The sequence below is a fragment of the Ochotona curzoniae genome, unplaced genomic scaffold (assembly GCF_017591425.1).
Source record: "Ochotona curzoniae isolate NIBS_2020 unplaced genomic scaffold, NIBS_Ocur_1.0 contig_4105, whole genome shotgun sequence".
Taxonomy (NCBI): domain Eukaryota; kingdom Metazoa; phylum Chordata; class Mammalia; order Lagomorpha; family Ochotonidae; genus Ochotona; species Ochotona curzoniae.
In genome coordinates this window covers 2,152,359-2,178,391 of record NW_024466129.1, presented here as the reverse complement: position 1 = coordinate 2,178,391, position 26,033 = coordinate 2,152,359, and the positions used below count along the sequence as shown (strand labels likewise).

General features: G+C 42.1%; 1 protein-coding gene across 4 annotated transcripts in view; it reads right to left on the bottom strand.

Moving 5' to 3' along the window:
* Positions 1 to 26,033, bottom strand: part of RABGAP1L (RAB GTPase activating protein 1 like) — a 592,969-nt gene that overhangs the window by 429,362 nt on the left and 137,574 nt on the right. For all 4 annotated transcript variants that reach the window (XM_040984290.1, XM_040984291.1, XM_040984292.1 and 1 more), the window contains one exon: positions 2,104 to 2,197. In XM_040984290.1, coding sequence (XP_040840224.1) covers positions 2,104 to 2,197 — 94 coding nt within the window. The remainder of the gene's footprint in view (positions 1 to 2,103; positions 2,198 to 26,033) is intronic.

Here is a 26,033-nt window from a genome sequence, read left to right as displayed (position 1 = left end):
CTCGCTTCTCTTCCCAGAGTACTGACCTGCACTTTCTTGGTCTCCACTGCAAGACAACCCTGCACAGATTAGGGGGCTCAAAAACTCACCCCTGTGGTATTTTATCTATACTGAAAAACTAAGTAATTGCACTCATTCAATTCTAACAGCTTTAAGTACTATCCATACACTAATGGCTCCCAACCTCATTATTTCTCTGTCTGTCCCTTGAACTCAACCTCACGTGTAACTTACAAACATACACTTGGTGTCTAAAACACATTTCAACAAACCCAAAAGCTTTTACCTTACCCTGAAAACCTGTTCTTACTGCACAGTGTTTCATATTTGACGGAATGGCCAGTTGCCTTAAACTTCAAGCCAAAAAAAATTAGAGATAAGTGGTCAGTTATTTCCTTTTTTTGTCAGGTTATACAAAACAAAAGCAATCTCTATCAGCTGTCTCTCTCAAATTATACACAGACTCTGCTCACATGTCACTTTCTTTATTAGCCTGGTCAAAGATGCTATCATCTCTCCCCCTCATTATTTGTAATAACAACTGTTCTGAATTCTGACTTTGTACCACCATAATTTATTTTTCACTCACCACTCAGAATGATAATGTTTATGTCAAAACACTTCACTGTGACATGACAAGAAGAAGTCACAAAGCAGTCAAGTAACCTTCCTAGAGTTCAAGTTCATATCAGGAATGGAAATCTGTTATCTCTTGATACCTGTGGGGCATGATTCGTTTCTGAACTCCTAATGACATTCTCCCACATACTTTAAATCACCTCTAGATTATGCATAAAATCGAATACAATTATTCATAAATAATTGCTACTCTGCATTGGTAAGAGAAAAATGACAAAAAAAAATCTGGGTATGTTCAGTGCATATGCAAATTTCTTTTGAATGTGATCAGTCATGGTTGGATGCAGATCCAGAACCCACTGGATTTGGAGGACTCACTGTACTTACAACCTACTAGGGGATTAAATTGGGTTTTAGAATGATATAAGACAAAGAAACTCAAGTAGTATTTAAAGTAACATTTAAAATGTCCACAGAATTGAAGACAGAAATCTTTAATGGTCAGAAATAGTACCTATTGCACCAGGCCCAATAAATTATCTTTTCTAAAAATATTTAGCTCTGACAAATATGAGGGTACTCAAAAAATTAAAGAAAAGGGAATTAGAAGACGAATTAAGAGATAGGCCAGTTAAAACGCTAATTCAAACCCCAGCAATGACACTTGCAATCTAGCTTCCTGCCAACCTCTGAACACGACACAGGATAGCTAAAATGCGTGAGCCCTTGCCACACACTGGAGAGCCAGATGAAGTCTGGGCTCCTGCCTTCAGCCCAGCCCAGCCACAGCTGCTGCGGGCGGCTGGAAAGGGAAGCCACTGCTGGATGACACTTCCTTGCATCCATGTCTGTTTTTCTCTCTCTTTCTGTCACTCTGTCTTTCAAGTAGATGACAATCAAATAAACATTAAAATACATCTATATGATCATTTGGGTGCAAAAAGTTTTGCCATTCACATATAGTTTTTCCTTAATACACATTTTCATGAACATTCTGAAATACCCTCATAGGAAACGTGGATTATTACAATAAACAAATTACCATTTTTATAGTTACAGAAATAATATCCGAAAACATAATGTAATCACTTTAGCCAGGAAGAAAAGACAGACTGTTGGTGTTTACATCAGGAATGAGGTAATTCTAAATTCTACACTCCCTTTTAACTAGTAGACCTGACACAGGAAACGTAACCCTTTAAGAATAACTATTGAAACATGTTGACAATGTAGCATAAAATTGACAAATCTAAACAATGTTATGACTGAGTGGAATTAAAAAGTTAGACATATCTTCCAAAAGTAATTTAAACAGGACTATCTGGGAATGCGAGGGACAAACTTGCAACTAGCCATGCATAAAAAGTATTATAAATTACATTTGACTTTTATGCTTAAAGTGCATTTAGATATTAAGACATACTTTCTAGCATTTCTAAAGTTAATGTTAACACCAAGATCTTAGTTAATACAAGCTAACATTTATGTAAATATACAAATTTTAATTAAGCAATAGATGGTTACCATCTCCCCAGCAGCTCTCCCCAGGAGTCCAGGATCTTCTCAGGACAGTCCTTAGACACACCGCCTGTCCCGCTGGAGAGTTCACTGTCGCTCTCTGAAGGAAACACAGGAACCAGCACACAGGTCAGGCACCGTTACTTCACATCTACATACTGTAAGAAACACGACCCTGTGCTTCATAAAACATAAGGCAATATCTCTCCTTTGATGTTCATGCCTACCGTAACAATACAGCCAAACTTTATAATTTATCCTCATCTAAACATTTTCAAAGCACAAACTTTTCATAAAAATTCGTATCCATAATTTACATAATATGAAACTGAAACTAGCTAAAATAAAAATCCAAAAAGGGAACCATATTATCGCACACACTATGAGTATCACACTGGTGAGTCCAAAAAATGCAAAATTTTAATGATAATACAAAACAGGCATGAACACAGGACATGACAACATATACTCATGATACAAACTGATAATCAGGAACCTAAAAAAAATATTTACTTTTTTAATCAAGTCATTGAAGTATTTTCCATTAGAAGAAATACAAAATTGCTTGACCTTTTAAAATGGCAATTTAGAAAATACTCCAAACTGTAAAGTAATAGTTTTGGAAAGAATTATTTAGATTAATATAGTTAACAATCTGTGGTGTGAATGACTAATTCTAACTTCCATAAATTTTCTAAGAGAGGGTTGAGAAAGAAAATATGATAGGTATAATTTCTCTATGTTATAAAAAGGCTTCTGACACAATAATACAAGCTAGCCTGAACTCTGACACAGAGCAAAGCTGCAAGGTTTTATTAATGCTGGTTCAGGGAAACAAGCACCAACAGGAAGTTATCCCTTAGAATCTATATTAAGAACAGCAATACACTCGGTATATTACAAACTCTAATGAGCCAAATAAAACTAATTCATATCTGGGTATCTATACACCACTGAAAAATTAAATTTAATGTAATACGTAAAGGTTTATCTGGCCAGGTAGAAAGGTTTGATCCTATCGACGCTAAAAAGATTTTAGCACACAATATAATAAAATGTAATCAAAACACAGACATGCACACAAACAAGTACTTCACTTTTCAGAAAACAAGCTAATAAGAATTATAAGATATTTTATTCAAAAAGGTGACATCATTCTGGAAATTAGGATGAGGATACATACTACCACGACTGCCATGGAACTATCTCACACATGTAAACCTCTGACATTTGCTAGAAGTTCATTATGAAAACAACACACATAACAGACTGCTCGAAAACTTCTGAAATATTACTATGTACTAGAGGAATGGTGTAAACAATGGAGGCTTTAACATTACAATATTCTAAAACTTCTCCACGTTAACAAGGACCCCTTATAACTCTCATAATTTCTCAGACAACAGGAGACACACTGAGGAGAAAAATGGAACTCCTAAAATGTGCAACAGACATTCTCACTGGCTAATCAATACCCATCTTATAAACTGCTGCCCAAAACAACTGCTTAAAAGTGAGTATTCAATCATGTAGGATCCAAGATGGTCCCAATGAATACTTTAGTCCATTCCACAGTAAACAATAAGCCAAGATTCAAAAACGTTTAATGAAGTTCTACATATTATTTTGGAAAACAAAACCTAGAAACACAATGAAAAGGGAACAATAAAATAAACATTCATGGATATCACACACCTTGATTCTAATAAAATTAAAAATACTACTGATACATAAAATGTTTCACATTTGTGGATCTGTCCCGGCAGCCTAGCAGCTAAAGTCCTCACCTTCAATGCGCCAGGATCCCCTATGGGCGCCGGTTCGTATCCCAGTGGCTCTGCTTCCCATCCAGCTCCCTGCTTGTGGCCTGGGAAAGCAGTTGAGGACGGCCCAAAGCCTTGGGATCCTGCACTCACGTGGGAGACCCAGAAGAAGACCCTGGCTGCTGGCTTCAGATCGGCTCAGCACTGGCCACTGTGGCCACTTGGGGAGTGAATCAGCAGATAGAAAATATTTCTGTCTGTCTCTCCTTCTCTCTGTGTATCTCTTTCTGAGAAAAATTTTTTTTAAAAAGAAGAAAAGAAAAAAGGAAGAAAGATTAAGAAAGCTACTGATCTAAAGTTAAAACTTCCGTGAAGACCAGTATGGAGGACTGATATACTTAGAAATAACAAAAAAGAAAAGGCATGGAGCAGGTGTTTGGCAAGGCAGTTAGGATGCCACCTGGGATGCCTGCCCACTTCCCCATCAAGTGTCACACATCAAGCTTGATTCTGCTCTCTGCTGCCACGCTGGGCAGTGGAAGGCAGCAGGTGAGAGTTTACTGAGTTTATTGTGAGAGTAAATTGAGTTTATTGAGGTGTAACTCTACCACAAGTTAAGGAGCATCCATATACGTCAACAATGAAAATTGTTCAAAATATAAATAGTATTATTTACATGACTGAATAGAGCTTGAAAAATGTGTGGAAACATACACTGCAGTATAAATAGCAATTACGCTTCAGTAGCTAATAGTCCTTTATCTCATTTTCATTTTGGAGTTTTAAACTTCCTAAAATATTCTTATGTTTCACAATGTGTATGCATGATGCTAATAATAAGCATGAGAAAATAATTTTTATCTTTTGAATATTCCCCACTGATCCATGAAACCGTCATCGTCATGTATTCCATTGCTATAAACCTTTCTTAATGAGGCATACCGTCATCACTGATAATAATATATTGTCTTCCTGACAATTCCCTAAGTTATTTTCCACCACATAAAAGACTATCAGAAGCGTAAAAATCTAGATTAGCAGAAAAGAAGGGAAGAAAATGCGAATAATTCACAGTAGACACAGATGCCTGATGAAACAATTAAGAAGGAAGTGACAGTAAGTCAGGGTCAAACACCCAAGTGGAAAAACGAGACTCAGCCAAGGAAGAGAAAATGACTGGCTTCCTTCATTTTCATCTTTATTCTGGACACTGCAGCTGCGCCCCATTACAGATACAGTGAAAAACAACCAACAGCTACGTAAGACAGGGACTCCACGGTGCAGCTGCTTCTCCCAGGCAGGTTATGTTCTCACCCTGCCCACCTATCACCTCACAGATCCACATCATGTTCTAAATGTGCATTTTCTTCTATATCTTCTCCCAGCATTTTATGAATTTCTTGGTAATGGAAATTATTTTTCTCTCTATAGTCCCAGCTCCCAAATTAGCATTGGCCTTGAATGTATTCAAAGTTTCTCATAAGTGAGAAAACAGGAAAGAGGAAAATCATTCTAAGCTTGGAAACAAATGCATTTTATGCCTTTCAAAATAGCTTAACTTGAGTATATAGGAATGTGTGTGCAGACACTGGCAGAGGGAACTAGGCTCATTCAGTTACTCCTGAAGCCACAGTGGCTGGATCTGAAACCCAGCCCTATCATTTACTTAGCTGTGATCCTGGTCACATCGTACTTAGCCTCTTGGTGCTTCCGTTGCCATTCTCTACACTGGAAATAATAATAGTGTATTCTTGCCAGAGCAGCAGTAAGAGAGGGTAAAGTTCCTAACATAAAACACATACTATGAAGCCTGGCAAAAGATCTCTAAAAACATTTGTTATTATAAAGCATTTAATTAAACAAATCTGAAACCCTATGATATAGAATGCAGGCACAGAAACTATAGTAAAGAGCTAAAAGCAGGTAAAGACAGTAAATTTACATTTTTATTTACTCAAACTAATCAAATATGGAGAGGCAGGGACAGGACAACATAGCTGAAGGAACTACAGGGTCCATGCAAGTCTTCTGTATTTCCATTACCAACTCCCAGTCCCCAGCAAACACGCCCCTCCTTTCCTTCTCTGTTCCTGCATGGACTCCCACCACAGTATATGTCCAAAGAGTGTTTGGCAAAGTGGTTCAAACCAACATCCGGGGTCACAGTGCTTGGACCAAGTCCTGGCTCCTCTTCTTATTCCAGCTTTCTGCTAGGAAGCTCCTCGGAAAACAGCGGGAGCAGTCCCTGACTCTCTGCAGCGCGAGCCAGCCTAGCCGACTGAAAACTTCACACCCGCTTCATCTTTCTGACTTTTCAAATGAGACACAAGTAATTAAATAAAAAATATTTTATAAAAACTATGAGACTTTCATGAGAACATAACTGTTTTCATTATTTACTCGTATATTTAATATCCACAACACTGATGATTTACAGGTAGTCTTTTCTTTCCCAAAATCCATGTTCACTGAGGGCTAACATCATGTCTTTTTTTTTAAAATTTTATATTTTTTATTTAGTACAGGGTTAAGCTTGTGGTTGTAAAATAAACTGAAAGCATGCTATTGCAAAAAAAAAAAAAAGAAAAATAATAAAGGAAGGAAGAGGACGGGTACCAAGAAGAGAGAGAGGGAGGATAGGATAGGCAATATCATTATGTTATACATGCTAGATAGATAGATAGATAGATAGATAGATAGATAGATAGATAGATAGACAGATAGATAGGTATTTACATAGTTGATCAGGGTGGAAAGGATCTAGGATTAGGGCAGAGTGTGTGTAATCACTGTTTCCAAACTCTCCACTTCTTCCCATTTCTGGGAGGGAGGGGGAAGATGAGTGAAGAAGTCATACCCAGCCTCCCAACCACCCCATATCAGGGAATGGGGAACAGTCACCCAATATCAACCCAGAGTCCCAGTGTGGCACAAGCTCCAAGGGTTCTTACCCAGGTAGATATAACAGTTCCGAAATGCTGTCAATCTTGCTGATCTACAGATGAGAAAACCCTTCCAATGTCCATTGGCTGACACAGCCAAACTTAGTGTTTCCATTCACCAAGATATGTGCTGTCATCATTTAGCTGGGGTAGTTATCCAACATGCTGTTTTCCATTCTCTGCTGCAATACCAGATGTCCTCCGCAGGCTCCAATGGGCTACCATCTCCTCTATGCGCACCAAGGCCTTCCTTCTACCACTCTGTCCTTTACACTGAGGAGGACCAGTTCTCACAAGTGGGCCCACGGGCCTAGGCCAGGCAACCCAGGTCTATGGTGTCCCCCAACCTTGGGCTCACAGACTCGGCATCTACCGTGCAGGTGGGCCCAAGGCCCTAAGCAAGTAAACCTGAGCACTGCCACCACCCTCCCCCATTCCTAGGGCTCACTGATACAGTATCCACCATGCAAATGGACCCAAGGCCCTGAGCCAGGAAATCTGAGCACTGCCACCACCCTCCCCCATCCCTAGGGCTCACAGATACAGCAACCACCTTGCAGTGGTATCCAAGGCCCCAGGCCAGATGGCCCATGGCCCAGCAGACTCCTTACCCCCAGGGTTCAAGAGTCTGATACCCACCTCACAGGTGGGCCCAGTACCTGGGAAAGGCAACCCAGGTCCTATGAGACCCCATACTCCTGGGGCTCATGGATCTGACACCCACTGCCAAGGTCAGCCAAGAACCTAGGCCAAGCAACCCGGGCCTCACTGGACCCCCCAACTCCCAGGGTTCACAGACCCAGCACCCACCATTCAAGCAGGTGCAAGGACTCAGGCCAGACAACTCTGGCCATGCTGAACCCCCTCACAAATCCAATACCCACCTCATAGGTGGGCTAAAGCCCTGTTAGATCCCCTTCCCTTGGGGCTCATGGACCCAGCACCCACTGTGCACACCAGCCCAAGGACCTAGGCCAGACAACCTGGGTCCTGCTGTGTCCCCCTCACCAACTCCCCCCCAACACACACACACACTGGAGCTCACAGATCCATCATCCACTTCACTGGCAAGTTAAAGGTCCTGGACCAGACAACCCAGGCCCTGCTGGACCCCAGCGCCTGGGGCTCATGGACCTGGCACCCACTGCCCCAGACTGGCATGGCTCATCTCACCTCGGCATCCAAAGGCGGGTACTTCAGCCTGGCTCAGTCCAGCCTGTCCCCAGTTCCAGCTCCTGCTGGTGGATGCTGTAGCCTAGACTGGCCCAGCCAGCCCCCATCCTTGCCCCAGTGTGAACTGGTTAGTGTTGCAACCTGACCTGGTTCCTCTTGCAACCCATCTTGGTTCTTGGATATGCCAATAGATGTTATGAACTGGCCTGGCCTGCCCCCAGACCTGATCCATACGATACTAGCAGGTGCTGTAACCTGGCCTGGTTTAGGCTGCTCTTTGCCTCAGTTCTCACACTCATCTGCAGGGACTGCATCCTGACAAAGGAGTTCTCCAAGTTCCTCTATCAGTTCTCCTCCCAGTTGTAGAAATTGAGCACACCAGTGGGTCCTTGGCCCAGGTTGTCTTTGTCCACCTCTTGCTGTCGCAAGAACAGTATCCTCGCCCAACCGGCCCACACCCTTTCTGGATCTTACTATTGGTTGCTACAGCCAGCCACACCTAGTCCATGCCCGGAAACAGCTCTCACGTGTTTCAGCAGGAGTTGAGACCTAGCCCAGCCCATTCTCCACCCACCCTGGCACTCACGAGTTCTGGTGGGTGCTGGAGTCTAGCCCAATCTAGTGCTCCCCAGATCCAGTCCACACCCATGCTGGGGGAGACTGCAGCCCAAGAACATGTCTTTGTCTCCATGCCTTAGCCTTTAAAATATAATACTTAAGTGTGCAACAAATGGATGTAATTCTTTATTACTGCTCTATTCTTGAAATACGGGACATGGGGAGAAACACTGGAGACAGAAATCTGGCAAAATCTCTGAAGACATGACAGTATACGGGCTTGGGCATGGGAATTAACCAAGGGGGCACTGTGTCATTTGACTTGGTCTGGGGCTCTCGAGAAATCTGACGTTGTGAAGAGAGGAAGTCTAATGTACAAGAGCACTCGGAGAGAATATGTTAAACTCATGAAACAAAACAGAGCACATTTTTCTCTAATATGCCTAACATACATTCCTTTTCAAGAACATTTCCCTTACTCTGGTTTCATTTCTCCAGTTTTCTGGTCTCCTTCAAAGGAAGCACAACGACCTAGATTTACTTCAGATATCACTGAATCCAAATATTGGAATATTTGCCTGCTTATGTCTAAAAATATATGAAATTGAAGTAATAGTACCAGTGACATAGTTCTTTAATACTTAAATGTGTATGTATTTATATATAATTTATCTATATTATATATAATTTAAAAGCTCTTAATCTTGGACATTCATTGCTTTAAAAATTTGTTTCTATTAGCAATGTTTTTCATCTCAATCATAAAATAAAAATTTGGAACTAGCATAAACTGATACTATTATAAAAAGAATGAACACATTTTGTTCAAATGAAATTTAAATTTTAAAAATAGAATAAGCACACATTTTAATTTCTGCTTAAAACTTTGTAAAAAAAAAAAAAGAAAGAAACTTTCCTGTCTACTTGAGAGGCAGAGTGATAAAGAAATAGAGAAGACCTGAGAGTTCCAAGCCACGGAGACTTCCCGAATGCCACAACATGCAAGTGGCGGCTGAAGCGAAAGCCAGGAGTCCAGAGATTGGTCCACGCCTCTCACCCAGGTGCCAGCAACTCAACTAGCTGAGCCTTTACCACTGCTTCACAACAATATTAATTTATTAACTGAAGGATAATGCACAAAATGAAATGATTACTGGCTGAGTAGTATTCCATGGAATCTATGCCTGCAGTGTTTAGAATACACTTAAATAGCAGAATGATGGGCTTCCGACTGAAGGACTATACTATTGCTAATAATATAGGGGAAATCAGTAGAGGGGGGAATCGGGAGCAGAAGGGGGAAACCCCTGAGCCTGTGGCACTGTACCATAAAATAAATACATTTTAAAAATAAGAGTACTGAAGGTTTTCAAACATTTTCTATCAATTTCACTCTTTTTAGTAAATAAGATCTGCTAAAACAGGCCTCAGTATATAGCTGTAGACTCTCATCTCACTATATCACCATAAATAAAAACCGCAAATCTTCTTATTCATGCACAATCCACAGATGCCTAGGGTGGCAAGGAAATAATGACATCTGTCAACTAAAATAGTATAAAAGTAACTTACATTTATTATTTGGGACAAATTTCATAATTTGGACAAGCAAAAACTAAAGCCACACCAGTACAACTTTGCTTATAATATAATCTCTCATTTCATGAAAAAAAAAAAAAGAAAAAACAAGGTCATGGTATAACTCTTCTAAAGGAAGTTATTGTACATATTTCAGTCAGTGACACCAAGTGTCGTTTGCAGTTTCAGAAATGCTAAAACATTTTGCACCATCAAAAGAAAGGTGATTTATTACTAACAACTGAAGAAACCACACTTGAATGATTTCTTCGCCAACTAAAGCATCCTTCCTATCAATCTGAATTTAATTACAGGTTTTTAATTGCTTCTGTACTTCCTAAATGCAAGATATTAATAGAAATGTGTCATTAATCACTGAAATCTGTCAATGACACTTAAGGGAACCAGGGCAGCCTTGAAGGGCAATTAACAATATTAAGCAAACTATTTTCTTCTTAACATGAGGTTATTATATTCCTACCACAAAAACTGAGAAATGTCTATTTGAATCTTTTATCAAAGACTCTTTTTCAAAGTCACTTAAGGTGTAGTGAAAGAGAAAAGAATTTGGCAAACCATAAGAAATAGATAGCTACACAAAGATATTATTCTCAAATATCATTCAAGCAACAGCTTTTTTAAAGGCAACAAAATCAATTAGAAAAATATAAGCAAGTATTGGAGGTCATTTAAAGCAAAGAATTACAAGAGAGTGATCTAGGAGGCTAGCTCAAAGTTAACTCAAGAGAAAACAAGTTTGTTAGCCAACCTTTCCCAGCAGAGATGAATGTAAGAGTGCTGCAGGGGCAGTACTGTGGCACAGGAGGCTAAGCTGTCATCTGTAACGCCACCATCTGTTATCGGAAAGCCAAGTCAAGTCCCCGGCTCTGCCTTGCCTGGATCTGACCCTTGTGGCCATTTGGGGGACTAGCCAGAAAGAGCATCTCTCTCTTCCTCTCTGTCAATCTCTCTTTCAAACAAATCTTTTTTTTTTTTTTTTTAAAAAAAGAGTCCTGTAATAAGCTGATCACTGTCTTCCACTAAACATAGGTTGGCTAAAGGGGAAAACAGTCACACAGCAATGACAGAGGGCAGACATTCACAGCATTAGCAAGAGTTGCCACAGGACAGTCAGCAGGCAGGGGACAACCATGAAGTCAGCTTCCCATACACATTCAGCTTTTTCTATAATCCTGTCCTAAAGTCTGCTGACGAGGCACCAAGTCAAGTAATAGAACAAATCAAAAAATCAGACATAGTAAGGACAGAGCAACTACCTGCCATCCGTGTGGAGTGGAAGCAATGGAGGCCAAACAAGAGGAAGGCAGCAAAAGAAATGGCCAAAACAAACCTCCCTTCATCTTTTTAAAATTTATTTATTTATTTGAGAGATAAAGACACAGGCAGAAGACAGAGTAGGCATCTCTCCGTTGGCCTGGCCAGGAACTCAACTCAGGCTTCCCACACGGGCAGCAGGAACTCAGTCTTCAAGCCACCACCACTGCCTCCCATGATCTTCACTGGTAGCACACTGGAGTTAGGATTCAAACCAAGGAATTGAACTAAGACATTCCGACATGGGATGCAGTCAACTGGCCGGTCAAATGCCCATGCCAAGCTGGACTTTACTGGTTCTTTACCTTTAATAGTCACAAATGACTATTATAATTTATGGAATTATGGAATTATACAAATTATAGATTTTGGAGTTAAGTATAAGTTTCAAAGTAAAAGTCCACTTTGATGAGCCTGGTAAGCACGCTCTGCTTAACCAATGATAACACTTCTCTAATGGAAACATAATACTGGTGAGGCACAGAACTCCCAACAGGGTTGACCAAAAACAATCTTCACCACAACACATGATAATCAAGCTCTCTTCACTCAAACATAAGGAAAAGATTCTTAAATGTTTACATGACAAAAAACAATTGACATATAGAGGAATGGCAATCTGACTCACGGGAGACCTCTCAGAGAAAAATCTACAGGCCAGAAGAGAATGGAGTGTCTGGGTTCTAAAAGGAAAAACTCATCAGCCCAGAAATAACATACCCAGCAAAGCTCTCCTTTGTCCTTGAAAATGAAATAAAATTCTTCCACAGCAATAAAAGCTCAAAGAATACACCTCTTCCAAACCGGCCCTATAAATGATACTTCAAGATGTTCTCTTGACAGAGAAAAGGAATAGCACCCACCAAAACCAAAGGCAAATGTAAAGAACTTTCTAGTAAATTAACAACAAAAGACTAAATCAAACAATGAAAAATCCATTGCTAAAATGACAGGACTAAATTGCCACCTATTTATATTAACCCTAATAAGGCTTAAGCCCATCAATCAAACATCATATATTAGTAAACTGGATTATAAAGCAAAACAAAACAAAACCCATCTATCTGTTACCTACGAGAGATACATCTCACCAACAGAAGTCAACAGAAACTATACCATGGATTTTGATGTTCTTGTTTTTAGTTTCATTTCTTTAAAACAGTTTTTTTTTCTCATATTAAATTCTTCACTGACAGGTCATTTAATAGCATCCTTTTTAAAGAAGGCTCTTGATTTTCTTTTTCATTTCTTCAGTGACACATTAGCCAACAACTTCATGGCATTGTAAATTTCTTTTTTCTTTCTCTTGTTGATTTTCTATTGTGGCTTTTCATTTAAGGGGATGTATAATAACTGTGTAATGGAGACTGTAACATTCAGATGTGAGATTAAAATTCAGTATACATTTCTACTTCCAGATCAAAGATGAACTTCAATGAAACTGTTAAATATACCTTGACAAAAGGATGCTGGACTCTCTGCCATTGTCCATGCCCACAGAATGCACTTAAGACTGTTATGAAGAACTATACTATTGTAATAATATAGGAGAACTCAGTCAGGGGAGACTGGAGGAGGGGTTAAGGAAAATCCCAGAGCATATGGTACTCCTCATATAATAATAATAATAATAATAATAATAATAATAATAATAATAATAATAATAATTAGTAATAATGGAAAAAAAGAATTTGATCTCCTAATTCTTTTTACAAAACTCACAAAATAAACTATAGCGTCATAGGCATTTTTATCACATCTCTAGAGATATTCTTTATATCAACCCTTGCTGACTGCAGAGGATACAACACTAGGAGGACACAAATATTCTCCATGCCGTATCTCTGCATTTTCCTTGATCTGGCCTCCTGCTCTTTCCATGCTGTCAAGTGAAGGATGCAGATTCTATTGTACACAAAATGCCATTTCCCATCACCCAAGGTTTCCCTCTGCCCACAAAGCCTTCCTTACCACAGCATTCAAATGCTTCTGTTTAAATAATATGCATTAATCCTGACTGAATAAAAAGACATAACTTTTAAGAATTCTTCCTTGAATTTCTATGCTGAAATGGATTCCTTTTAGTCAGTTCACCTAAAATGCTGTTCATATCTTATCACTACATCTACCACACTTCAGAAAATTTTAGTGGTTTGTTTCTAAAAGAGTCATGTCTGACCTATCTTTATAACAATTAGCACAGAAGTACGTACCTACTAAAAAAAATTACCAAACTTTGTTTTTCATAAAACTTTCTGAATAACAAACTTGTGTTATAAAGGGCTTCTTAATCATTTTAAATGATCCAGAACTCACTCTGGAAAAACTAAGAATGAATAATTCATGCTTTTCTTAGAAGACCTGTTCAGAAACCAATCGCATTCGTTTTTCATGATATACATAGGGCAGACACTTCAAAGCTGGAATTACTGGCACGTTCTGAAGTGTGCTTGTGGCCAGTCACTCTGAATCAAGGAAGAGGCATTCACTTTGTACACTTATACGGTGTGAGTAGCCAAAATGAAACTACATTTAAAAAGTAAGAATCTCCCCCTTTTTTCCACTACTTCCACCCCATTCCTGCCCCACTGGAATAAACGTCCTAAGATACCTCATTGCATCTGGTGTTTTCAGCTCACAGTAAAGAATCAGGTTGCGGAAATTAGCTGCCCGTAATAATGTCATAATATCATATTAACTAGAACTCAAAACTGTTTTAAATAACTAACATTTGGTGCTGTGACGGATCGGTTTCTCCCGGCACTTGGCCGCGTGGCCTTAGGGCCTTCAGCCACTACCAGGATCTGAACTGTCTTCATCTGCGCCACTGAGACGTGTTAGCAGACATCAGAATCCGTCTCTATCCGCCTGATTTCGCCTTCTTCGCCTGCCAGTTCCAGAATTCTCTACCTCCACATGGCCGTTCCTGAATTCATCTGACCTGAACGTGCTAGCATCTGCCTCCATCCAGCAACAATATAGCCCAGACGCATGCTCCTGGAAGAGACCTCCTTCATAAGTTAGGAGCGTCCATCTCATTTGCTTCTCACACTCGCCTCACCTCTGGCTCGCCTTCGCTCCACTTCATCCTCAGCTTACACAATCTCCCAACTGCTGAGGTAAGCCCCCCATGGCCGTTACCCTCTTCCTTGGTGGACCCTGCAGTCTGGGACACAAAAAAACCCCTCATCGCATCCCATCACCCACCGGTCCTGATACAGCTTAAAGATACTACTCATTTCCCAGTTCAGTCCCAGTATCCTCTTTCACTACAAAGCCTCAGAGGCCTTAAGCCTATCATTTCCGATCTGTTAAGAAAGGGCCTTCTACGCCCCACTAACTCTCTCTATAACACTCCTATTCTAGCTGTAAAGAAGCCTAATGGAACCTACAGACTAGTTCAGGATCTTCGGATTATTATATCAGCTGTTGTTCCCTAACATCCTTTTGTCCCCAACCCATATACTCTATTGTCTACCATCCCCTTTCAAACACTACCCATTTCTCAGTTCTAGACCTCAAAGACACCTTCTTTACCATACCACTACACCCCCCAAACCCAAGACCTCTTTGCCTTTATGTGGACAGACCCAGATTCCCATTTTTCTACCCAATTAACTTGGAATGTGCTCCCACAAGGTTTCCAGGATTCCCCGCATATTTTTGGCCAAGCCCTGGCCAGGGATCTGTCCTCCCTCACCTTCCCTTACTCCAAACTCATCCAGTATGTGGATGATCTCCTTTGTAGCCCATCACTGCAACATAGTAGGAATGATACTTCCTTGCTGTTGAACTCCCTAGCTCGCTGGGGCTACAGGATTTCACCCTGCAAAGTCCAGCTGCCATCCCCCCAAGTAACTTACTTGGGACTCCTCCTCACCCCCACCCAAAAGTCCATTACCCTAGAAAGGAAACACCTAATTTCATCTCTTCCCCTACCCACCACAAAAGAACAGATTCTTTCCTTCTTGGGGATGACAGGCTTCCTTCACTCATGGATTCCCAATTATTCCCTGCTAGCTCGCCCTCTGTATGATGCTGCACGTGGCCCTCTCTAAAAGCCTCTCCTAACCTCCGTAGAGGCCCCATTTCAGAAACTCCAGCAAGCTGTTCTTCAGGCCCCGGCACTCCATCTACCTGACCTTGCTAGACCCTTTCTACTCTATGTCAGGCTTTGCTTTAGGAACCTTAGGGCACCAGCTTGGACCATCCTTTGCTCCAGTAGCTTACCTAAGAAATTAGACCCCACTGTTCTAGGATGGGCCCCTTGCCTTCGGGCCCTGGCAGCTGTAGCGCTCCTTATACAAGAATCCAAAAAACTCACTTTTGGGTCCCCAATAACTGTCCTATCCCCACACCATTTCTCTGAGTTACTTAACTATAAGGGTCTCCAAACTCTCCCCCATCACGTATCTTAACTCTCCAGGTCCCACTGGTAGAGGACCCAACCCTAACCTTTCAGAGCTGTCTACCCCTTAACCCCTGCACCTTACTTCTGCTGCCCACTCAGGCCAGTACCCAACCTTCCCACTCATGCATACAAGCCTTGGAAGACTAATGCCCCACCCATCCCATATCCACGAGAGACCCTTCCTCCGAGTGACCCGTACCTGGTTCACAGATGGGAGCTCCCTCATTCATGAGGGCACACGAAGGGCTGACTATACCGTTACTACTGTAGACACCATAACTGAGACCATGCTCCTCCTATAAACACCACAAACAGGCAAGCTGAATTAATGGCCCTAACTAGAGCCTTTCGCTTGGCCAGGGACAGACCCTCCATGTTTACACTGACTCCAAATATGCCCTCCACATTTTGCTCTTTCACTCAGTCATATGGAAGGAGAGAGGTTTTCTCACCACATGAGGGACCTCAATTCCCAATGCTTCCTTTATTACTGACCTTATTCAGGCCTCCCCTTTTTCTACTACCTCCCCCCGTTCCTGCCCCACTGGAATAAACCTCCTAAGATACCAAAAAAAAGCAAGAATCTTCAGTGCATTCACACTTGCCATGTGGGCTGCTGAATCTTAGTACAGGTGGATCCACGATCCGTGATTCTGTTCCTCTGTCTGCATTTTCAAGCAGCACTGCCTGGGAAGCGATGTTTGCTAATGCATGCTCTGAACACTCAGCTGCGTAGATCAGGCCTGCTTTAACACACTGCTCACACAGACTGAGAATTACCATTCTACACATATTACTTTGATTCAAAAAGATCACATGGGATTTGATATTAATTCTCGTATCTTTGTCTTTATTACCTTTTCTTCAAACATACAGAATGTGACTTCCATGAAAGTCAGACACCCCATTAACTTCAAGTCACAGTTCATACTTCTGCTCCCTGCCCTACTATCTTGCTAGTCATTTTAGGGAATAGGAATTCGCCATATCATTCTGTGACTCAGGTTTATTATTTAACTATGAAAAACACATTCTTTTCAATAAATGACCAAAAATCAAGCTGATAGCTCTTTAAATTTGAAAGTTTGAATCCCTTAACCAGATAAAATAACATTATAAATACTGAACAGAAACCTTATACTGTGGGAACAGTCACAGATGAATCACTTCAGGGGGTGTCCAGATCGTAATTGCTAGAAAGCAACTTGCCTTCCTCGGAGCATCTGTCCAGGACCTGTGCTGATCTACTCTGGACCCTTAGGTCGGCTGAAACACCCTCTGAGCTACAGGCACAGGTCTCCATGTCTCCACAGCTCTGTGGGTCTCTGCCAACAGGCTGCAGGCTTCCAATGCTTGCCTGGTACACTGCTTGCAACTTTCCTTGGGAGCTATCTCACACTGCTGGTACGGCTACTTTTCTGCGATCTCCACTGTAGCTTCACTCTCACAATTCCAGGCATTGTACCATGAAGGACTCCATGCCAGAGATGCAAACCCTGGCGCACAACACTGCTTGGTCTCCACAGACTTTGGTTTAAAATCTTGGAAGACGCCAGCATGACCCCTTCTTGCAAGCTACACTTCTACAAAACCAGCATCATGTGCATATGACCAAGGTTTGCCAACAAAACAAGATGAGCCAATAAACACTTGAATCATTGCTACAGCTGCCAGAAAGCCAGTGCTTGCATTTCACAAAATAATTCCAGCCTTGGGTCTCTGAAGGAACAAGTAGCCTTGAAAACATAGCAGTGTTGTTCACTCAGTGTTTTGCCTGCAAGCATAAGTCTTTCTTTTCATCATGATAATTGCTTCAGCAAGTGCTATCTCAACTTCACTTTGTTGGTCAGAACAAGATTTGTTTCCTTCTCTGCCCAGGCTGTGAATTTTCAAAATTTTTTGGCTTTGCTCTCCTTTGCTCCTTATTCTCACATAAAACATATTCATTAACAGCAAACAATACTCAACACCGCTTTTTTACAGCATCCTCTTGTGAGGCGGGCACCCTAATACCACCTAAGGTTAAGCTGCAGCTTGTGACACTGGCACCCCACACAGATGCCAGCTCAAATCCTGGCTGCTGCACTTCCAGTTCAGCTCTCCACCTACACACCTGGGGAGGCAGCAGAAGGTGAGCCGAGGACTTGTGCCCCTGCCACCGCCATGGAAGTTCCAGATGTCGTTCCAGGCTCCTCATTTCAGCCTGGCCCACTAAAGCCGCTGCAGTCACTTGGAAACTGCCCTGGTTAACGGAAGATCACTCACTGGCTCTGTGACTCTGCCTTTCAAATAAATCGATCTTTTTTTAAAAAAATCTTTTTTTTTTTTTTTTGCCTAACTGGCTGACTGAACTTAGCTTTTCACAAGACAACAGACAGGGCCACAATACAGTCAACTCTGTTGCCATTACAGGGCACGGAGCCTTGAATCCAATTCCCAATAAAATCCTCATTTCCATCTGAAACCTCATCCACATGCCTTTATCAACCACTTTACTGCCAGCCTCTCATGCTACTCTGAGCCCTCATCAGATCACCCACAATGCTCTCAGCTTACAGCATTCTTGGCTTTCCCAAGCCTACTCTTCCAAACTCTCCCAACCTTTTCAGTCAGCAATTTTCCAAGGCTCACCCAACTCTTCAGGCACAATTAATAGTAATGATCTCACTCCTCAGTACCAACTTCCTGCAACAGCCAATTTTTCATCACAACTAGATAACTACCACAAGCAACTTCTGGAGGAGGGACATTTCCTTTGGCTCATGGCCTGGGCAGTTTCACAGCCCCACCTGGCCTGGAGCAGGATAAGGGTGCAAAGTGGCAAAACATCTATAGAGGAGGTACCACATGTTGAGTCAGGAAACAGAGGAACAGGGAGCTTGCTTAATTCTATACAGTGTCCCCACTTTACAGGATGAGATAATGGAGTAGCAGACATGAACGTACTTCTATCCACGCTTTCTGGCCTGCCACATGGTCCTTCTATAGCCTATGTCTCACCACTCTCATCATACACCAGGCAAGTAGGGCCACTGATTTGAGCAGTGAGCCTCTAAGACCATGAGCCAAAATGAATCTCTGACTTCAAAAGTAGCCTGTGTCAGCTACTGAGTCTCAATCATGAGAAATTAGCTAACATAGTATTTATAACTCTACCACCTCACACATTTTATACATACCTCTGTATTTATGGACTGGAAAGTTGTTTGAAGATAGGAACTACATCTTAAGCATTTAATACAGTGTCTTATGCTTAGGAGGTACCTACTAAAACTGAAAGTGGGAACGATAAAACAAAGGAACCTGCAAAGGAAAGGTACTATGACAGAACAACACTGAGAAACAATGGGAAGTGCAGTGGGCATTGGGACAAGTGGTTAAGACACTGGTCAGAACATGTGCATCTGTTAGAACACCAACACACTGGAGTTGGATCCCTTGCTCTGGCTCTGCTAATGTGAACCCTGGGTCCAATGGCTGCATTCCTGTTACCCACATGAGAGAAGACCTGAATTGGGTCCCTGCCCCTTGAGTTTCAGACCCTAATCAATGCAGGCATTTAAGGAACATAAAGGCAGATGAGAGCTCTGTTTCTCTGACCCTAGAATAAATTAAAGAGTATAGACAAGAAAACTGGTTAAGCAAGTATAAAGCATTAACATAGGAGAACTGGAAAGGTTATAGAGACAGAACTGGCATTACAGAGACTATTAAACAGATTATAATCAGGCAATTCTGAACAGACATAAAAAATTCAAAACTGTTCATTCCCCGTTGTAAAATTTGTTGGTGCTTTCCTGTAGAACAGAGAAAGGGCAAACTGAAGTCCTAATTATCTAGATACAAAATTTAGTAGTGTTGTTAAAATACCACTCAAAAGACGATAATGTGTTCAATGTGTTATTGCTTAGAATTTTAATAGTTCACCATACTCTACTCATCTTAATGAAAATAGTTGCAGTGCTCAATGTTGTAGCCCTTCTGCTGAGAAGTATTTTACAAATATTTACTCCATCCTCGATAATAAAGCCAGGAAGACATTTTTAGCACTAAATTTTTGGAAAGCTCAGCTTTCCTCCTGCAATTGTAAGAGATCTGAGTCACTGAACTTGCAATACCATATTCAAATTATTAAAATATCACTTCTCCCAGGTGTTCAAGAGCTGTACTGTATCCAAGTAAAAACATTAACCTTTTTCCTTCTAGAACTGTTGCTAAAGGGGATGTCATAGAAATTGCCTTCATAATCTCAAGTAGTCAAGGAGCTCAACTCTCCATGCAGGTGAAATACAAACTGCAGAATACGATCATAGGGGAATTAGCAGCCAGCATCTGCTTCCACCGTTCACTTATCTCAGTGTGGCAGTTTCCAGAACTATAAATTACATAGTTCAGTGTAAAAAATTAAAATCAAGAAACACGTATTGCATATTCTGTGTGGAAAGAGGTAACTTTCAAATACCTGAATGGTTTGAAGTTACTAACATTTTCCTTATTGTGATAGGTTTTGTAAAGAGGTCCCACCCCCCCCCCCAGGCCCTACTCCCTTCAGGCTCTTCTTCAGACACCAGCCTTTGCAGCCCAGCCCTGACACACAAACTTGGGAGTCACACTGCTGTCAGCAAATTCCAGCTCAACACGAACTGAGCACAGACTGATAAGCAAGAGGCATCTGCCTTCTCAGCTCCCACCTGCAGTAAGGGTAGAGCCCAGACAGAAGGGGAAAGTCCAAGCTAAGACGAAGCCTGCAAAAGAGAGTGTTAGCAGAGAATGCCCAAACCATGCCATCACGGGCTGCCGTTGAACTCTAAGCTTCTACTTTCTATCCTGAGGAATGGATATAATACCACTCGCCAACACTGGTATAAAAAACCAAGGTGGTCACTGCAGTCTTCCAGCACCAATGCGAGTCCCTCAGCTGGCGGCAGAGATCAGGAAGCCTTATCTCCAAAGAAGTGATTTGGCATGCACAGTCGTACACAGTCCACTGCTACTGAAGGGAAGAAGTGTCCCGAGAGGCTTTACTTCACACTGCAAGTGATGGATGAAACCCAGGCATGCAGAAACGCTCAGTAACTGGGGATTCCTATTGTGGCTAATAGCATCACACAGCATAAAAACAGGTTTCAAGTGTAACATTGGTGCCTTTAGGTACCATACACACCCCAGCATTTAAGAATCTCCTACTTTTGCCAACACACCGATTAAAGGTAACAACCTTTAAGAATGGAACAGGCCAAGGGAACCAGCAGCCACAGTGCTGGCAGATCGGGCGACTTAATAAGCATGTGGAAACAAAGAAACCTCAAAAGAAAGACGAGAACCCCATCTCCTCAAAGAGGACGGTTCATTTCGGGGATTCCTAGTTATGCTCAAGGCGGAGTTAAATCCCAAAACAACACAGACACGTCAGCAGATAAATATCTAAAAGCAGTGGATACTATAAGAGCCAAGGAAAGGGTTTTCACAGTTCGTCCACTATAAAACCTCCACCCCCTACATTTGGCATGGGTCGGAGGCAGGCCAAGCTGAACCAATTCACATCGCCCATTGGCGAATCCGAGCACCAGAACAGATTGTGGGTCGAGCCAGGTTCCGTTGCGACAAAATCCAGTGCACAATACAGAACGCCAAGGAGAGGTGGCTTGTACCAGATGTGACCTCAGTGCTCAACCAGCACACATGAGAACCAGGAATGGAGGGCGCAGAGCTGGCAGGGGGAATAAGGAGGGTTCCCTTGCTGGACAACCACTCCCACTGCAGAGCATGAGCTGGGATGGGGGCAGACCAGACTAAGCAGGGCTACAACAACTGTGCGCCTCATGTGGACTAGATCAGGGAAAAGCCAGGCTGGCCTGATTATTCCTACTGGTACAAACTAAAATTAGAGTGGGTAAGGGTTGGTTGGGCCTAGCAGCAGCATCATTTGGCAGAAGCTGGCAGAAGCTGGCACTGCGGGCTAATTCTGGCAAGTTAAACCACAGAACCACCTGGAGAGTGCATAATCTGGAGTCAGAGTGCCCTGGGAGGGAAATACTGGGCTCCTCCCTCTTGGATTACCACTCCCACTGGAGGGCATGAAAACCAGGACAGGGGCTGGGGTGGCTAGACAGAGAGGTACCCAACAACATCCATGAGGGCTGGATAGTTGAGCTGGTTAGATGGAACTAGGCATTAATATTCATTGACATGGATGAGAGCCGAATGGGATATGGGACAGACTGGAATAGTCTGCTACACATACTGGCAAACCAGGGCAGGGGTGGGCTTGGTGGGAGTTATTGTGGGTCGCTCTGACTGGGCTGCAGCTCCCACTGGTTTGTGTGAGGGCTTTGTATGTGCTGGGCAGCACCAGGCTGGTCTGCAAAACCCTTGGTTCCAGTGGAAGACAGGGCTGGAAACAGAACTGACCCAGTAATTGCAACCACCAGCTGATTGGGGTGATGGACTATACCGGGCTCTGTGCTTGCTAGCACACACAAGAATCCAGTATGGGAACACCCCAGACAAAGTTTCTTTGGGGATCTCCCCAATCGAACTGCCAGACTCAGAACCCTAGCCATGAAAAGACAGAGGACAGAACAAGTCAACCAACCACCTCAGCCATATGTTAGCAGTGAAAAACAGGGCAAACAGAGACTCTAAGATGGACTATGTCAATCAGGGGATTCTTCAACAACCTCATCGTGCGTGGAGTGGTGAGACTGGCAGCAATTAATAACTGTTGAACTATCAAAACCACTTGAGCAAGACCCTCGGAACATGCATGCCCCACCTCCAGGACCTGGGATGGATGGGAGACTGGGTGGGGCTTCTCCCTTAATATCCCCCTTTACCTCAGATACATGAAGGAAACAATATGGAAATAATAGTCTTACCCACTTTCCTGTTGCCCTTGAGCGGTTTTAACTATGTAACGATTATCAAAACTATAATTAAAAAAAAATGGAAAAAAACCACCACCGCCACTGCTACTGCTGCTACTCCTATTGCTGACGGTAACAATGCTCGCTGTGTTCCCATGACTCTCCTTTAGAACAATACACAGGCAGACTACACATACATGTTTTCCCAGAGAAGAGCAGTCCTGAGGGTATCACACAGGCTCCTGAAAAATTCAAATCTGTCATTTCAGGAAAGGCAACAAAAACGAAATGTTATATATTGTAGAAGAGAATGCTGAAAATTGGAAAGCCTGTGTAAGAGGAAAGGGGCACTCAGAAACAGTATTGGAAGGCATATAAAATTGTGGCTGTTCTCAGAGAACTTTGCTGGTTTCTATCAAAAGCAGATTGTTAAACTAAAATTGAAATGTCAATGAAGCAGTCACAGGATGTGGGTAAGAACTTGCTAAATACTGGTTAGAACTTTTTAACATATCGGTCACTCGATATCGTGTCAATTAACTCCATGATGTTGTAAATTGTTGTTGATGTTGTGTTGTGGCTTTGGATTGGAGGGGATGACATTCTACCAGCTCTACTTTCAGACCAGGGATGGTCTCCCAATGAAACTGTTGAATTTATCTGGAAGATAAGATGCTGGGCTCTATGCGTGGTACATGCTCGCAATGAAGGAATGATGACTAGATATGAACTGTACTACTGCAACATTGTGGAGGAATCCATCATGGGGCGAGGGCTTTTTAGAGGGTTGGGAGAATCCCAGAGCCTATGGAATGTGTCAGAAAACGAAATTAAATTTTAAAAAGCAGATTGTACAGTCCACAGCAATATTTCCAAAAATCTGTGTTCATGCTTCTAAATACACAAACAAGGAAGATTATTCTTTACTATAATATTTATATAACTGTAATACCAAAAGAGAAAGAAATTTTTATAAATTCCTCAAAGAATAATGGATAAATAAATCGTGCTATGGTCATGCCACAGGAAATTATGCAATTAAAAAGGTTGAGAAATAATTCATTGTAGTATTTCTAATAGATGGTTGTGAGAGAAGTAAGTTGCCAAAATGGGTATAACCAGAAAACTCCTATTGGAGGAGGACATATCAGCTGTACAAAGCTTCTCTGAAAGCTAGATCTGGTGGTGAAGGGCAATCCATTCTGCATTGGTTACTTAAACGTTTAAAACAGTAAGCAAAGAGAAAAAAAATTCCCTATTACTTCTAGGGTTTTCTTGTAAGTAATACAAAGTCACTAATCTGCCCCATCACACACAAATCAGTGACTAACCTTACAAAGCAGATTTTTATATTAGTTATTTAAATCTTTCAAAGTTTTGACTAAATACACGATTTCTCAGTCCAAAAGTAAAGGTGCAGAGAACCATTTTACTTGATTCACTTATTTGGAAATGACAGACATGTCAATAATCCGTGCTAAGGAAAGGCAGAGCACACTGTGTGAGATTATGGCCAAGGACCTCGGCAACAGCATCAATTCAAGACCTCGAACCTGCTTCTAAGGCATTCTCTTCGTTAAGCTACCAGCTAAAATGCCAATGATAATACATGAAGCTGTAGCAACTGTGACAAAATATATTTCTCATCTCCCTGTTTTAGCATGAGGGATCTGGTTAACTCTCTCTCTCTCCTCTCTCTCTTTCTCAGAGAGACACACATACACAAAGAACCACCTAAAACTGTGTGTTACACAAACTGTAACAGTTAGCATGTATGCTCACATGATAAAGAACTAATGCTGCAATGTTCATAGAAGGAGTAACACTGTGAGCAGCAGTATCCCATATGGGTGCTGGTTCATCTCCAGGCCGCGTGGCTTCTAATCCAGCTCCTTGCTACTGGCCTGGAAAGAGCAGCCAGTGATAGCCCAATTACTCTGGCCCCTGTTCTCACTTGGGAGCCCAGGATGAAGCACCTAACTGGCTTTGGCCGGGCCCAGCCCTGGTGGTGGCAACCATCTAGGCTATGAACCAGCAGGCACAAGTATGCAATGGTACTCTCTTTCTCTGTAATTCTTTGAAATACGCAATATTTTAACAAACTTAATAGAAAAAAAATCTTAAGATTTATTTACTTGAAAAGTAAAGTGACAGAGAAGAGACAGAGAGACAGAAATCTGGCATGCCTCATTCACTCCCCAGTTGGCTGCAACAGCAGGAGTTTCATCTGTGTCTCTGATGGGGAGGCAGGAACCCAAGCACTGGGGTCAGCTTCTACTGCCTTCCAAGAGGATCAGCAGGATTGTAAGCAGAGCAGTCACGACTCAAACACTGCTACCCCATATTATGAGGGTCAGGTTCAAGTCCCGGCTGCTCCACTTCTGAAACAGATCCTTATACCTGGAAATGTAGCAGAAAATGGCCCGAACACTTGAGCCGCTGCCACCCATATGGAAACCCAGATGTGGTTCCTGGCTCCTGGCTTCAGCGTGACTTAGAGCAAAAGAGTGCACTCTTTTGGGGACTGACCCAGTAGATGGAAGGTCATCTCCCCCACCCTTTCCTCCCTCCCTCTCTCTTCCTCTTCAATTCTGTCACTCTGTCTTCCAAATAAAATAAATACATCTTATTTTTTTAGGTCTACAATCTCATAACTTAAGAATTTAATCTACCCTTTTTGAAACTGTAGGTTTTCACAATTTAGAAACTGTTGGGGCCCGGTGCGGTGGCGCAAGTGGTTAAAGGTCCTCGCCTTGCACGCCCGGGATCCCATATGGGCGCCGGTTCTAGTCCCAGCAGCCCCGCTTCCCTTCCAGCTCCCTGCCTGTGGCCTGGGAAAGCAGTCCAGGACGGCCCAAAGCTTTGGGAACCTGCACCCGCGTGGGAGACCCGGAAGAGGCTCCTGGCTTCGGACCGGCATAGCATCGGCCCGTTGTGCTCACTTGGGGAGTGAATCATCGGACGGAAGATCTTCCTCTCTGTCTCTCCTCTCTGTATATCCGCCTTTCCAATGAAAAAAAAAATAATAAAAATAAATCTTTAAAAAGAAACTGTTGGTCTCAAGAATATATGTAAAGATTACTTGAAAATAGAACATCACACTTAATATACTGAACTCATGAATTAAAATTTTCTACTTAAATTGTTTTGAGATTTATTTTTATTGGAAAGACAGATACACAGAGAGGAAGAAAGACAGAGAAGATCCTCCATCCAATGGTTCACTCCTAAGTGGCTGCAATGGCTGGAGCTGAGCTGATCTAAAGCTAGGAGCCAGGAGCCTCTCTCCTGGGTCTCCCACGCAGGTGCA